This window comes from Miscanthus floridulus, chromosome 1, assembly GCF_019320115.1.
Source record: "Miscanthus floridulus cultivar M001 chromosome 1, ASM1932011v1, whole genome shotgun sequence".
Lineage (NCBI taxonomy): Eukaryota > Viridiplantae > Streptophyta > Magnoliopsida > Poales > Poaceae > Miscanthus > Miscanthus floridulus.
The window spans coordinates 141741715-141757394 of record NC_089580.1 but is presented as its reverse complement, the minus strand read 5'-3'; the positions used below and the strand labels follow the sequence as shown (position 1 = coordinate 141757394).

The 15680-nt window shown below is 43.6% G+C and overlaps 3 protein-coding genes across 3 annotated transcripts; 1 reads left to right on the top strand and 2 right to left on the bottom strand.

The window, feature by feature from the left end:
- Positions 1-616: 616 nt before the first annotated feature.
- LOC136542670 (uncharacterized) lies at positions 617-4190 on the bottom strand. Its single transcript, XM_066535203.1, has 2 exons — positions 3954-4190; positions 617-1689 (listed from the first exon to the last, which is right to left on the bottom strand). The coding sequence occupies exons 1-2, from the start codon at positions 4024-4026 to the stop codon at positions 1001-1003; spliced, it is 762 nt and encodes a 253-aa protein (XP_066391300.1). The 5' UTR covers positions 4027-4190; the 3' UTR covers positions 617-1000.
- A 289-nt stretch (positions 4191-4479) lies between these two features.
- On the top strand, positions 4480-6374 carry LOC136495853 (bifunctional TENA2 protein-like). The gene is made up of 3 exons (XM_066491665.1): positions 4480-4679; positions 5574-5788; positions 5882-6374. The coding sequence occupies exons 1-3, from the start codon at positions 4536-4538 to the stop codon at positions 6195-6197; spliced, it is 675 nt and encodes a 224-aa protein (XP_066347762.1). The 5' UTR covers positions 4480-4535; the 3' UTR covers positions 6198-6374.
- A 559-nt stretch (positions 6375-6933) lies between these two features.
- LOC136495845 (calvin cycle protein CP12-1, chloroplastic-like) lies at positions 6934-7753 on the bottom strand. Its single transcript, XM_066491660.1, has one exon. It carries the CDS (start codon positions 7683-7685, stop codon positions 7293-7295), a length of 393 nt encoding a protein of 130 aa, XP_066347757.1. The 5' UTR covers positions 7686-7753; the 3' UTR covers positions 6934-7292.
- Between the last annotated feature and the right edge of the window lie 7927 nt (positions 7754-15680).

Sequence of the window (15680 nt, the reverse complement as noted above, 5' to 3'; positions counted from 1 at the left end):
CTTATCTTTGGCACTCTCTCGGTGGGAAAACTTTCCGTCCTGACTCCTGAGCCATCGTCATCTGTGGTCTGTGGATGAACGGGCGAGCGAGAGGGTCGTCGTTTCCTCCTCCACCCCCCGTTTGTCACCCAGGTAGTGCGATGCCTTACTGGTGCGGATGTGCATGTGACGAGCACTGGGATGAGCAGCGGCCGAATGATTGGTTGGTAATCCACCTGGTTTATTCTCGTCCTGCCAAATCCCAATGTCCGTTCATGCCCACAGTGACGTGAAGATCTCAGGGTCACATGTGCATAGCCTGTACAAAGCTGTTCCCTGTAGGATATGGGCGGTACATGCAGTCTTTCAAATTTGATCAGTTTATCAGGTACAAATTGCATCTTATGGGGCAAAATTTGCAACATTTTGCGGCTTGGAGCCTGCACTTCTGTTGCACAAGTCAAGCACTTCAGTTAACATACCCTTCAGAACAGCCTTCAGTAATTGAAAAGCTGACCATATATGTCAAGTTGCATATGATAAAATGTATGCGTAGCATCAAGTTGTCAAAAAAGTACTGGAAGACAGCACGAATCAAACATAGAGACCGTCTCCCAACATTTTTTTAACAAGAAGATACTCCTCATAACTTTCCGTAAGTCGTTCAGTATTGCTGCTATTTGTACTGCATTCTGCACAACCTCAAGAGTTTATGTTTCTATATACACAGTAGCCAAAACAAGAATTACAAAGAAGAATCATACCTAATCTATGTAACCATACAAAATGAAGCTAAACATTCAGACATGTATAACAAAACAAGCTAACTGTTTCCGTGCTCCGGTATAACTGTGTCAAAGCTAGAGCAAATTAGTGAGGAGTACACATGCCTTTTTGGGTACATATATGGTGAAATTTTAGTGAAAACCCACTGTTTTCACATTTTTTTAGGGGGTGCAACACTCTAGCTACTGCCTAGCTTCGCCCCTGAGTATAAGACAGAACACTTCGGTTCGCAGTTTCAGAACAAACCGAACCATTTTGATTCTTCCTGCTTTTCCTCTGATGTTTCATAGTATGTTGACTCCTCAGGTCGGCTTGTATAACTTTCTGTGTATTCTGAACCATCTTCTGAAGCATATGACGATGATTCATACTCAGGTTGGATAGACAGAAACATATATTTCAGGCCGCTTATGACATCATAAATCATCAATCCAATTCTTCCTCCACCCCAGCTCCCTAGATGGCTTCCTGCAAGGTATCCCAGCTTCCCAAACCGCTCCTCACCATGGAAACCACCCACATAAGTTCCAAACAAGGTGCCAGTGCCCCGGAGAAAACCTTCTGTCATGCTTCCGCCAAAGTACATTGCTTCGAAGAAGTCCCAACCACAAGAAATTATTGGCCCCAATATCCTTTTGGCTTGACGAGCAGCAACTTTTGTCGCTTTTGCACTAATCTTCTGAGCTTGTTTGGCTGCTTCACTAGGTGTTAGTCCTTGTGTCACAGCATCGGCTAAAGCTTTCTCCATGGCTCGCTGCCGCACCATTTCCAAGTGTGCACTTCGGATGTTGTTGACGTACAACTTGACACCCTCCTTTGCTGTGCACGCAAGGCTGCCAGAGCCCATGTCAAAGCAGTTCATGAATGTGAATTGACCACTCTTTGATGCTGCCTCCTTTCCAACAAGTTCCCTGAACTTCTCAGCTGTAAAGTAGAAGCAAATGGGGGTCATTCCAAGGAACCAATATCTAGAAGCAGTTAATTTGGAGATTGAAAAAGGAACCAATATCAATGCAATAATGGCTTTCGATATTGAATTACCAATCTGTCATATTCAACTGTGGCTATGAAAACAGGGAACTGTGGCTACTAAGCAAGAGTCGTCTTTAAATAGGGTACCCCTTTAAATAAACCCGCTGGGTCAGTAGTATGAAGAAACTTGAGATCACACAAAGCAAATTGGTAAACTTGTGCAATTAACCACTCATCATATCCAACAGAATTTGCAAGTGCCTCAGCTGCTTGCTGCAATTCAGCGTGAAGCGGATCTTTGGGTCCAAGCAGGCGCTAGGGGACTAGGTTGCATATTAGCCAGAGTAGTACACTAGTGAGTCTATGCCCAAGGCAGGCTGAAGCTCTATTGCAAATCATGCAATGCCTGGCCTTGTAATCAAACTATTTCTATCTTAATAATACAAAGACGTGCAAACCTTTTGCGTGATCGAGAAAAAAAAAAACAGAATTTGCAATCAAGCGAATTATCAGCCATTACTGACTCAGTTGAAACACAATGCATTGTCACTCACTCCTAGTTCTTCAGTGAAGTGTACCTATGCTACCGCCAATACTAAGACTTCTGGTTGTGTTGTTTGGCATATGCATACGAAATGTCTTCTTGTGAATCCATTACTTAAGGCTAATCAACGTAAAGTGCACAACGCTCAGTAAGAAGCTGATATCAGGAAAACTTGTAAAACTGAAAGCTCATTGGTTTTCTACAGAACTTATAAGCTACCTAGTTATTTCTGTTCACTATGGAAACCCTATTTGAACAGGTGGCAATTGGCCCTAGTCTTGTAGGATATGGAACTCAGAAGCTCTAACTTCTCTGAATCAAAAGCAGAGATAGTGGGCTGTTTCATACTTTCTCCTATAGCTACAGCCTATAACTTCTGCACTTCCATAGTTCTTGTTGTTTTCTGATTTTATTTTTATCCTTGTAATTAGACATATAAAAATTATATCATCTGTTGCTATAAACTTATGGAGGTGGTATGTCTCAGATTTGCTGTAGTCCTGAGGTCTCAAATCCATCTATTAAATTTGCCATTTGGAGCAACTGAAGTCAGCAATGAAATGGTCCTCAGAACTTTTGTTGTGGCTGGAAATAACTTCATCTAGTCTCCAGAGAAGCCCAAAACCTGAGCACGGCTATTTTCCCAAGTGGTTCTTAGCCTATGACAAAAGCATTTGAAGCTGTGCACTTGCACAGGATGGAACATCACTAAAGAAAATCATGTAAAAAAAATCGATCCGCGGGGGTAAGACAGCCCCCGGGCATTCTGCTTAAGATAAAAGTTAACATTCTCACGCAGGTCGAGAAAATATCCGAACCCCTTCCCTACCCATACATAGCGGCACCGTTGCACATGTGAGAACCCAGGTTGGTCGACCTGTGCTTTGGCGTGGGACAGACTAGGGGACTTTTTTAACCATAATCCTAGCATTCACTACCACGGGGAGTCAAACCTAGGACCTGAGGAGTGCTATTAGAGCCACCAAACCAACTCGGCTAGGCACTCGTTAGCTAAAGAAAATTCTGTAACTTGCATATATCATCATACTGAGGCCTTTTGAGTAATTGCTTGTATTGCTACTTCCTAGATGTTACTTCCTGGATGCGGTGACTAATTGCTTATATTGCTAGGCTGATATCTTGTGTTTGCCATCCTATTAGCGCACACTAGCCAATGCTAACAAATATTCAAACCCCCACTGAGCTGCTGACATTTGTACTTAGCTTCCGAATTGATGTATTTCTGCTGAATTGCAGCAAAATGTATTATGAGCGAACATAATCAGATCTTTCTGACAAATTTATGACTTCCTGAATAACTCTACACAGAAGTTCTTTGCAAGATCGCAACCCCACAATCACAACTTCACAAGAATGGCAGCGAAAAACTTAGCAAAAGGGAATTTAAATTCCACCATCAACATCAATCTAAACCAGGCAAATTCTGACAAGAAATTATCCCTAGGAACCAATTACCGACTGGCTAGCCTAAATGCATCACTACCCACAACAAAAATCAAGCAAATTCGCGTTTCTACATAAAGAAAACAGCCACTCCCCCAGCAATTAGAGTATTAGACGAAGAAAACAGTGCCCACAGATCTCCGTCGGAAACTAACACGTGAAATTGCACAGGAAGGAAAAGATCCTGATTCGCCACCGGAAAACTAACCGGTCATGCTGAGCGCAAGGACACCCGTGATGAGGAGCAGCAGCCGCACGCGCCGCTTCTGTATGTCCAACATCTTCGCCTGCCACCGTCAGGATCGAGCGCCGCGAGGATCTAACCCTGCCTAGGGACCAACCTCCCGCAGTCCCGCTCCCTCGCGACGACCGGAGGAACAGGGGAAGGCCGGAAGCGAGGGAGGAATAAAGAGAGAGACAGGCAAGGAAAGAGAAGAGGAATGGTCGCAGCGTTCTCTTCGCTGTCGCCGCGTGTTAGAACGTGACCCCTGATCCGCGTTGCCTTCCAAAGCACGGCGTTATTGTAATGTTAGCTGACATGTGGGACATGATTGAAGTGGCCCCAATGATCAGTGGGATTATTGCGGCGTGTGTTTGAACTGCAAATCCAGCGATTCACTCGATTATAATGTTTGTTTAGATGAAAATTAATGTTGTTGAAGCCTTAGAGGACTGCAACGTAAAGTGAGGATATCTCGAAGGGCTTGGCGGCAATTTTGCCTGTGGTCATCGCCTCATTGGTCAAACCTTGAGAGCCCCGGTTCAGCAATCGCAGTCCCACACGGCGGCGATGGACGGCGGCGGGGTCGATACGGGCACGACGGTGGCGTGGATGGAGAAGCACTGGCAGATGTACGAGCGGGCCACCCGGCACCCGTTCACCATCTCCACCCGCGAAGGTACCGTCGACATGTCTGCCTTCAAGCGCTGGCTGGTAAGTCTCAGTCCCTCTATTTCCCCCATCAACTGATGCAGTGAAGCTCTCGTTGTGTAACGCCTTCAACTGCGAGGAAATTGACGTGAGCTAAGCTTTGACCTTTAATGATTCTTGACTCGCGGGGTCGGGGCATCGAGCTCTGGACATCAAGTTAAATACAACCAAGAAGTCTTGGAGTTGCTACTAAGATAGCGAAAATTAGTGTGGACGGCTATAGAATTGAGTGATCAGTTGCGTGATTTTGTCAGAGGTGGTTTTGGAAGAACTGTGAATTTGAAATGGAACCTGAAAGCATGAAGGCAAAAAATCTTTATAGATATATATAGTGTGAGTGTGAAGATCTTGTGTTTCCAAAGGACTAGTCACTCTGAATGTCGTCATTCTGTTGTTTCTTCTGGTTGACAATCTTTATAGGTATATACTGTGAGTGTGAAGATCTTGCGTTTCCAAAGGACTAGTCACTCTGAATGTCATCATTCTGTTGTTTCTTCCGGTTTACAAAAGTAACGCCGGAATCGGCTCTTAGTTGGCACTGTCCAATTGTGATAGTGTAAAGTGATGAAGGATATGTTCAGGGAACTGTGCAAAAAATTAACTCAACTCCTAGTTGAGCATAGTATTCTGCAAGAAAATAAATAAAACTAATAAAAAAAGAGTTACTCTATATGATCTTGGGTTCTTTTTCTAGTTGAAAGAATTTTGGTGGTTGATAATTATAAGTTAAATTATGATATCTTGTAGTACAGCAGTAGGGGATCTTACAGTTGTCTATATAGTGATCAATTTGTGTTGGTTAATTTTCTTTCTGTGATTTTCTTAAATAAATTTCATTTTTGTTATGAGTACCATGAGTGGAAAAAATAAATAGACTTGTTTCTTTGCCATATTCAGAGCCAGGACTATCTGTTTGTAAGGGAATTTGTTGCATTTATAGCAAGTGTATTGCTCAAATGCTGCAAGCAAGAAGACAGCTCGGACATGGAACTTATCCTGGGTGGAGTAGCTTCTATTAGCGATGAGATCTCTTGGTTCAAGAATGAAGCTACCAGATGGGGCGTCGATCTAGCAAGTGTTTCTCCCTTAAAAGCCAATTTAGAGTACCACAGGTTCATCTCGTTCAAACATTTGTAGAATTCCCACACAATAGCATGACTGGAGATCTATAACCGGCATTAACCTTGTTGTCGTGATGTCGTCAGGTTTCTCCAGAGCTTTACTGAGCCAGAGGTTAGCTATGTTGTTGCTGTAACTACCTTCTGGATAATTGAAACGGTATACCAGGACAGCTTTGGTTTCTGTATACAAGATGGTAATAAGACTCCACCGGAGCTCCTGGGGACCTGCCAGAGATGGGGCAGCATTGGGTTCAGACAGTACTGCCAATCTCTGCGGGGCATCGTGGATCGCTGCTTGGCTAATGCAGCAGCTGATGCTGTCAAGAGTGCTGAAGAGGCCTTCATCCGGGTACTCGAGCTGGAAATTGGTTTCTGGGAAATGAGCTCTTCTCAATCCTAATTAGCAGCGTATTCTCTAAGTCCAAACGTCAATACAAATAATCGAACGAAATAAATGGTGCTTTGGGCTCAGACCCAAGCATGAGTTGTATTTTCCCCCTTTTTCCCCTGTCACCTTACTCCTGTATCTTTGGTTCAGACACAAATAACTGATATGATGCTGCCATGTGATACCAAATCAGATTTGCTATATCATGCTCAGGTGAAAACGTCCCTCTTACACTCAATTTTTGTGAGCAGTTTATAAGAAAAAAAAAATCAGATGATTTAGAGAAATTCTACACCTAGATTAAATGTGTTGTAAAAATTGGGTTGAATATTCCTTCCCCACGCTCGAATTTTTAGTTATATCAATTCTACTTAGAAATTATACCAAAGTAGTCACCTTATAGGTCTAGTAAAAGTAAAGACCAGTGTAAATCTATCATAAGTTAGTAGTAATTAAAATTGGGGCGTGGAAGAGCAGAATTTCACATGAATTTTACTTTTATTCCCTTTCATGCATATTTTATTTAGAAAGAATAAATAAAGCAAAGCAAAAGAATTTCGCCCTGTTCGCTTGGCTTATAAGCCGTACTTTTTCGGCCAACGAACAGTATTTTTCTCTCACAACAAATCAGCCAACAATACTTTCAGCCATGGTTTATCAGCCAAACCAATGGTGTGTTTAGGTGTGACGGAGAATATTTTTACACAGAGTAAACAATTCCATCCCAAATACTTTGTCCAGTCTGAAATTTCTCAACACAACTTCTGACACATATATTGGACTAAAACGTTAAATCGGCGATAATTTACAGAATTGCACGTTGTATAATCATCAAGTACCAGAAGCACACCATCAAATAAAATTCTAAGGATTACATCCTGCCTTGGAATTACAGTAGGAGCTCCTAAATGTTTCTAGTAAACAACAAACCTCGCTTTATTCCACACCAAGCCAAGACTAATAAAAAAGGAAGAAACCAAACTCAAACACCAAAGGTGACGAAGGAGCCGGTCCATCATCCACTGCATGTCTACTTGTCGCCTTTGCCATCATGCCAAAGCTAGCTAGATCAAGCGAAAGGGATGGCGGAATCCAGACTCGCGCGGTTCAGTCCTCGTACGTGCGGCACTCGTCGGTCTCGGGGTTGTCCTTGCAGTACTCCTCGAGCGGGTCGACGCCCTTCTGCCGGTCGCGCGCGTGGCTGGCGGCCGCGCTGAGCTCCTCCACCTCGTCCCACGCCGCCACGCACTCGGCGCTCACCGGATCATCCGCGCACGTCTCCTTGGCCTGCTTGATGCTCTCGGACACCTTGTTGGCAAGATCCAGCGGCGTGGCCGGCGAGCTGGCCGCCACGGACACCAACCGGCGGTGCGCGCGCACCGGCCGGACGAAGAACGACACGACGTTCTGGCGGGACGGCAGCTTGGGCGGGCGCTGTGGGAGGTTTCTTGGTGCCGAGAAAGCGGCTAGGGCGGCCACGGCGGTGACCGAGGTGGCCATGGCTTGACGAGTGGGTACTCTGGGAGTAGCGATAGAGAGAAGAGAGGAGGTTTTTGGTTGCGTTGGGCTGGTGATCTGTTTTATGAGGTTTCCCCTCTTATCCCTTTCCTGCCAATTGTGTGGTGACAGATCAGCCACGGCAGATTTTCATTCTAGAAAGCTCTTTCCCTTTACTATTTTTTCTTATTTCCATGGCTAATTGAGCCGCGGTATCCGACTAAAAGAATTAGTAGTTGTTAACAAGTCAATTTAAGTAACAGTGTCCTGCTATTCTAACCTCTGTTATTGTTTGGTGGGCAACTTTTACACTAGGTGCTTGTTTAGTTCCCAAAATTTCGTAAAATTTTTTAAGATTTTCTGTCACATCGAATCTTTGGACACATGTATGAAGCATTAAATATAAATAAAAAATAAAACTAATTACATAGTTTAGACGAAATTCACGAGACGAATCTTTTAAATCTAATTAGACTATGATTAGACACTAATTGCCAAATAACAACAAAAGTGCTACAGTATCATTTTTTAAAAAAAAATGCCAACTAAACAAGGCCTACTATTCCTTCCGTCCAAAAATGATAAATGCATTTGAGCATTGGAAAAAGGGTCATGCTGGCGTCCGACGTTTGGAAGGACGTGCACCCATGTGCTGCTGCGCCCCGCGCGTGCTGCGCCTGCGCCTGCCCGCGTGCTGCCGCGCCTGCTGCTGCTGGGCCTGCCCGCACCTGCTGATGCGCCTGCAACGGAGAGCATGTGCGTGGGACCCGCCTCGATGCATGCGAGAGAGAGAGGTAGCCCAGTGTTGACCCGGTCGCATGCCGCACCGTGGAGCCATGCATGGTGGTGCAGGGGTGCTTAGTTCTGCGTCCATTTGGTGCTGGCGTGCTCAGGGCTGTGCAATCTATATACGCGCATGCACTTTGACTGAGGAGTGCTCGGCCATTTAGGCACTGACCGCTGTTGTGTGCACGTCTGATTATTGAAGTTGGCCTTCATGACAGAGATAGATAGCGCTGGCTAGGTGCGTGCAGCGTGTACGTGTCCGCAAGTCAAAACACGTGGGGAGCAGTACTTGCTGCAGCATAGTCTGAAACAAGGTAAAACATTGCAAACATAAGCTTGTATATAGCCAGTGCAACATACATTTAAAATAGGTGAAATATTTGGAACACACACTTGCAATATACGTGTATAGTCACTATAGCATATGCAACATCCTCGTGAAACACATGCAACATCCAGATGAAATAGCTAAAACATTTATAATACACGCTTGGAACATTCATCTAAAAAACAGCTAAAACATATGGAACATACACTTGCAACATACATATATATCCATTTGAAATGTCCTAATGGCCAGAGGGGGTGAATAGCCTATTAAAAAATTTCTACAACAATACTTAAGCCAAGTGGTTAGACAATTAAACGACGAAGCGAGTGTTACGCTAGCCTACTAAAAAAGTAAGACTCATATCCATAATTCTAGTTGCTATGATCCCTAATTCACACAAGAGGCTAAGTCACTACTCTCTAAGTTAGTGAGCTCTCATAGACTAACTAAAGAGCCTCACTAACCACTAGACAAGACGCAAGTTAGCTCTCAAAACTAATTACACTAAAGAGCTTAGTTACACTAGGAATGTAAATGCAAGAGAGGTAGTAAAGTTATACCGCCATGGCAAGAGATGATCAATCAATCACAATGAATACCAATAAAATCCTCAGAGACAAGATGACACAATAATTTTTTATCGAGGTTCACTTGCTTGCCGGCAAGCTAGTCCCTGTTGTGGCGATTCACTCACTTGAAGGTTCACGCGCTAATAGGCATCACACGCCTAACCCGCAATCAGGTGCCGCACAGCCAACACAAGATGAGGATCCATAAGTCACCTGCAATCCACTAGAGTACCTTTTGGCTCTCCACCGAAAAAGGTCAAGAACCCCTCATAATCACCACGATCGAAGTCGGAGACAAGCACCACCATGCGCTCAATGATCCTCGCTGCACCAAGCCGTCTTGGTGGCTACAACTACCAAGAGTAACAAGCGAATCCCGCAGCAAAACACAATCACCAAGTGTCTCTAGATGCAATCACTCAAAGCAATACACTTGGATACTCTCAAATCTCACTAGTGATGATCCAATCAAGCAAGGTGAGTTAGAGAGTGTTGGCTATGCTCATAAGGATGTATACTCAATACAAATGGTCAAGATGGTGAGCAAGAGCCGATCATAGGGCTTAAATAGGAGCCCCCACAAAATAGAGCCGTTGGGCTCAACAGGCAGCTCACTACGCGATGACCGGACGTGCTTGTAACACCCTAGGTGTTAAGCTTGCATATTATACTTGCATTGCACGAGCATAAGCATCATTCATCCATTCATAATCATGAGCATGTGGTGATGTATTTTCTTGTTATGTTTATTTCCATAAAATGCTTGGGTTAGCCATATGTATGCTTGATGATCATGCTTGTTAATGCAAGTGATTGTTGTTTGGTCACTAAACCAACCTAGGCACACTTAGGATAAAAAATGAAATAATGTTTATATTCATGATTTAATCTGAAATTGCTTCTATGTGTGTGAGTAGCTAAAATTACTTTTTCAAGATGTTGTTTTGACCTATGTTGATCTGTTGCTTAGAGTGCCTGCATGGAGTTGGACCTTAAATAAAAGTTGTAGTTCAGATTGAGTAAAGCAAACTTTGTTCAAGGGTCAAGATCTAGTTTAGTCTCTAACCTAGTATAACAGAGCCCACAAATTGGAACCCAGTGATGTTTTCAAGTTCCCGAATTTTGGCTAACTCTGAGAACTGAACTCCGTCGGTTTCAGTTTTGATGTAGCCCTCTTTGGGAATTTGTATCTTACAAACTAGTTCGATTTGGGCCAAGCCCCTTTAAGAAAAGTTGTAGTATTCATGTGGCTCTACAACACGGTGCAATCGGTTAAATCAATCGTCAAATAGTTTGGGAGATTGAGAGGAGAAATCGAAGTTTTAGTCGGGTTATCGACATTCTTCAAAACGTCATCACCTGTGGGTGGTCGACTGGCCTCGGGCCACATGCGCCGCATGGCACCATGGCTCGCCCTCGATCACTGCATGTACGCCACCTCGCCCAGCTCGCTCGAATTGGAGAAGCCGGCGCCCTCTGCTCTCTCCATCTCGCTCATTCTCGCTCTCTGCCTCGCTCTCTCTCGCCCGCCTTGGTCATCCACCGAGCAGAGCTGCTGCACCACTGCTTGCTCCCCTGCTTCGAGCCCCCTCCATTTCTCCCATGCACCACGACGCCTTAGCCGTCATGCGCCACAGTTGGCGCACCGCCCCTCCTCGCCTGGAGCAGCCAGTCGCTGCCACCCTCGTGCCGTTGCCAGAGCTCTATGCTCGCTGAGGCCACTCGCTCGCGTGGCCAGGCCGCCTTGGTCCATCGCGGCCCAAGCCGGATAGCCCTACGGCCGTGCACGAGCCCCTAGATGGGCGCACAGCCCCGCTGTGGCCACCGCCGGTGATCCCGTCGCCTAAATCCGACGGCCCCAACCATCCCTGCTCTGCTTTCCATCGAGAAGAAGAAGAGAAGGGGGAAAAGGAAATAGAAACTTTTCTCTGGGTCCAGTTGTGAATCCTATGACTTATGAGAATAGTAGCTTTGGTCCGTGGTGTGATTTGTGAAATCTCTAGGGTTCGTGGTGCAAATGTGTTTTTGCTTTTTTTGTTAATCCTTTTCTTTTTATGCTTATGATTGGCTGAAACTTTGGAAAATCATAGTAATTCATAGAAAAATGCTAAAATAGGAAATGAAGATGTTTTAGAATCTTTGTGAGTAGATCTATGCAGTAGATGTATAATCTTGTATGTTTCAGTAGAAAAATCTTGCTGTAGATTTGTATCTATGACTTTAGGGTTTTCTAGGAATAAATTCATATATGTAGTTGTAGTGCTCCAATTGATGTAAAACTTTTGTGGTATGCTACTTATGTGATTCTTTTGTTGTGGTAAAAATTTTAGCTTCATTGGTGCATGTATGATTGAGTTATTGATTTAACTTGTTTAGTGCTTGTTAAATGGTTTATAAATAATATACATGTGTAAAAATGGAAAATATGGTTCCGCTAGCTTTGCATAATGTTGTAACCTAAGGAACCTTATTATAGCCATGTGTTTACAGAAAATAGTCATTCATAGATTTATCTTGCTCTCACATGCGTATTGTTGTAATAATTAATCTACTAAACCTAAGCATGTAATCTTTGTACAGTGGTGAAAAGGTCCTTATTTGGTTTTGATAATTGAGTGACAACCTTAGGTGGACTAATATGTGGTTGAGTGATATACACAGGTGATTAGTCCACAAGTACATGTGTGTGAGCAATATATGCCATAATGGTGAAGATGGCTCAAAGTTGTTGCAAAGCTTACACATGTGATGATGAAGGAGCTCATTGCACATTGTTGGTGCTTGTTGGTGCATGTGTTGCATCGACATTTGAGGAGTTGAAATAGAATGCGCAAGGCAAAGGTATAACCTAGAGTATTTCATTTCATCGGTCATAGGTGCGTAGAGAAGTTGATGACTGGGTTTAGGATAGATGGACGTACTATCAAAAAGGGTAAACTTGATTGCATATCGGTCATCTAGTACCACTCGAGTGATCTAACTTCACATCATTGCTAGGATCAAGTGGCGTGGTGAAAAGAGTGCTAATCCTTTGGAAAAAATGTTTGTGAAAAGCTAACACACGTGCACAAGGTGGTGTATCTCTTGGTGGTATTAGCACATTTGCAAAGGAGAAGAAGTTGGAAGCGAGGAGGAGGTCGCAGAGAGCTTGGGTTGCTTTCTAGACAATGGTGGACTGTCTGCCCTTTGGTGGCGGACTGTCCGTGGTCCTTGGACGCTGACGTTTGGGAAGGATCGAACACGATGCTCGCACTATTCATGGTCTGACAAGTGAACGACAGACTGTACGTGCCTAGGTGGCGGACTGTCCACCGACTAAAATCAGTGGCGAGCAGAGTTGCTGGAAATTCTAGCAAGGTACGGGTAGAGTGGTTGAGTTGATCAGACGCTGCACAATAAAGTGACCAGACACGTAGGGTCTGCGTCTGATTAGTGGTGACGTACGCTGACGTAGCGCGTTGAGTTGATCCAAAGAGGATCGGACGCAGAGGCGAATCCGGTCACCAGGGGCCGGACGCGTCCGGTTTCAGAACAGAGGCTCGGGGAGCTCTCTAGAAATGACTGAACGCTGGCTCATGGTGAGTTAGGTCATTTCTTCAGTGTGTTAGGTCGCTGGTTCAGTGGCGCGCGGCAGCGCTTGAGCGGACACGGGTGGCGCTCGTTAGGTCATTCTTTGGCGCGTTCGGTCATCACTTACCGTTGGCGCGCAAAGTAGCCATTGGGATCGCACGGTGGATGTTGAACGCGGGCACCATGTGGACGGCAAGGAGTGACTAGACGCAGGGCCTGGCGCGTCCGGTCATCACAATCGACATGTCCAGTCGCTGCGAATTCTGCCTAGTGAAGGGGTAACGGCTAGTTTAGCCCATGGAGCTATAAATAGAAGTGTTGGCCGGCCTTTGGCCGCGAGATGAGCACACTAGAGCCTTGGTGGTTGTGTAGTGGTGCTTGGAAGCCCTCTAAATCACTCTTGCTTGATAGTGTTCATCTGATTGAGTGAGCAAGCGATTCTAGTGCGATTTCTTCATGAGGTTGCATCGTGTGGCACTAAGGTGTTCATCTTGCAAGCCGGTGGTGCTTGTTACTCTTGGAGATTTCCACCTCCTAGACGGCTTGGTGGTGGTCTCCGTCAAAGCACGCAAGAAGCTTATGTGTTGCTCCGAAGAAGAGATTATGAGGGGTATTATGCTCACCCCGCAGAAGCCACGAAGAGCGACTGCAGTAGAGTGAGACGCGAAGGGCGACAAGTGGTCCGGCCGAGTCAAGTGCTAGAGCTTATGGTAAGCACTCCACGTGGGAGAGTGTGACTTGCGGGTCACCACTAGCAAGAGGACCGGCGGCAACCTTGGAGCTTGTCTCAACGGGGACTAGCATGTTGGTAAACATGTGAACCTCAGAATAAAAATCACCGTGTCATCTTCTTCCTATTGGTTTGCAATCCCCATACACTAGCTTGTATTTACTTTCATATATATTGTGCTTTGTGTAGTTGCTCTTGCGACTAGTTTAGCTTTAGTAGCTTGCTAGTTACCTTCTTGCTTGTGTAGCATAGAAGTAACTCACTTGCGTGGCTAATTTGGTTTTAGTAACATTATTAGTCACATTGCTTAGTTTGTGTCGCTAAGTATTTTGCGCTCTCTAATTTAGCTTGTGTAGCCTTGTTATTGAGCATTGCTAGTGAGCTTAGGAGCTTTGTGCTTTTGCATCACTAGTTGTGTAGGAGCTCCCTCGATTGCTTGAGTACTAGTGCATAGGTTTGTGTGATATTGCTCTAGAATTTTTTAGGTGAGCTCTAGCTAGCCCAGCATCTTTGTTGCTTCTTTAGGATCTTTGTAAGGTGCTTGTGAACTTAGATAGAGGGGTGTAGTCTTGGCTAGACCGATAGTTTTAATTCCACATTTGTTTTGGATAGCCGACGTGATTAAGTTTTAGAAAGGACTATTCACCCCTCCTCTAGTCCGCCATCTCGACCCTACAAGTAGTCATGTTTTTATAATATCTCTCACACATAAAAATCTGAGCTCCGAATGAGATGTTTACAACATCACCTATATTTAATATATATGTTTTATTATATAATTGGGTGATGGAAGTTTGGCTGTAAGATGCTTATGTGTGACCCATGTGATTATTTGGTTATTAGATCTTTGGGTTATCTATCGTTTAAGCTATGATAAGTAGTGATGGAGCTTTGAATATAGTTTATGTGTATACTCTCATGTTGATATGACAACTAATGATTATGTTGCTCATGCATGTCTTTAGCCTTTGCTTTAACTCTTATGTAAATGTGTGCTATGTGTATGTTAGTTGATGTTTAGGTGCTGTTTAAGAACCATCTCACACCACCCTAGGGGGTAAGTTATATTTCTTGGTGTGTTTACCCATGCTTGCTACTAGATAAACAATTACTCTTTAATTGGAAAGAGAGATAAACACCATTATGTGACCTCTCCATTTAAAAGTTGGGTTTAGTATGCTTCATCTTAACTATGACTAATATTGAGTAACTATATTGTTAGTAGTTGTGAGTTAAGTGTTTGACACATACATGTGTAATCTTGTTAAAGGACTAGATGAAGAACCTTATTACATATATGCTGAAATGGCTGGATGTGCAGTTCTATTATGGTGATAATTTCGTGATGAAAATGATGTTTTCTGTAGATGTGGTGAATATAAAAGTTGTAGAGAACTTCCTTATATAGCTTGTCCTAAAATTTCATGATTTTAGGACAATAGGTCTAAGAGTTATAGATTTTACAAATACCCTGTGAGGTTTAGCTTGTGCTCTGTATAGTGCTGTTATGTTATGCCTTTTTACCATGATAACTTTTGAATCATCTCTTTGTGATAATAAGAGAGATGTAGTGTTTTTCATAAGCTTTCCAAAATGTTAAAGAACATAGCTGGTTGGTGGACTAGAACTCTAGTTACAGATATTTGAAGCTTAATGCTAGAATCTGTCTAAGTCTGGACAGAAATGCTTCTTCGGGTTTTTGGTCTTGTTAACTATTGAATAATCTTGAGGTGATAATAATAAAGTTATAGATAACTTAATGATATTTCTATAATGTTAAGAATCATGTTTATTGGATGTCTGAAACTACAGATATACATTTCTAAAGTTCATGTTAGTTTTTTGTCCTTGTTGTGCAGTTCTGATTCCTTGTGATTTTCGACCTAGTTAACTAATGAATCAGCTCTATGTGTAAGTAACAAGTTTTAGATAATTTTCTAAGCTTTCCAGAAAGTCTAGGATCACCTTTATCGGATGCCTATAACTCCAGTTATGGTTGAAACAAGTGTCTT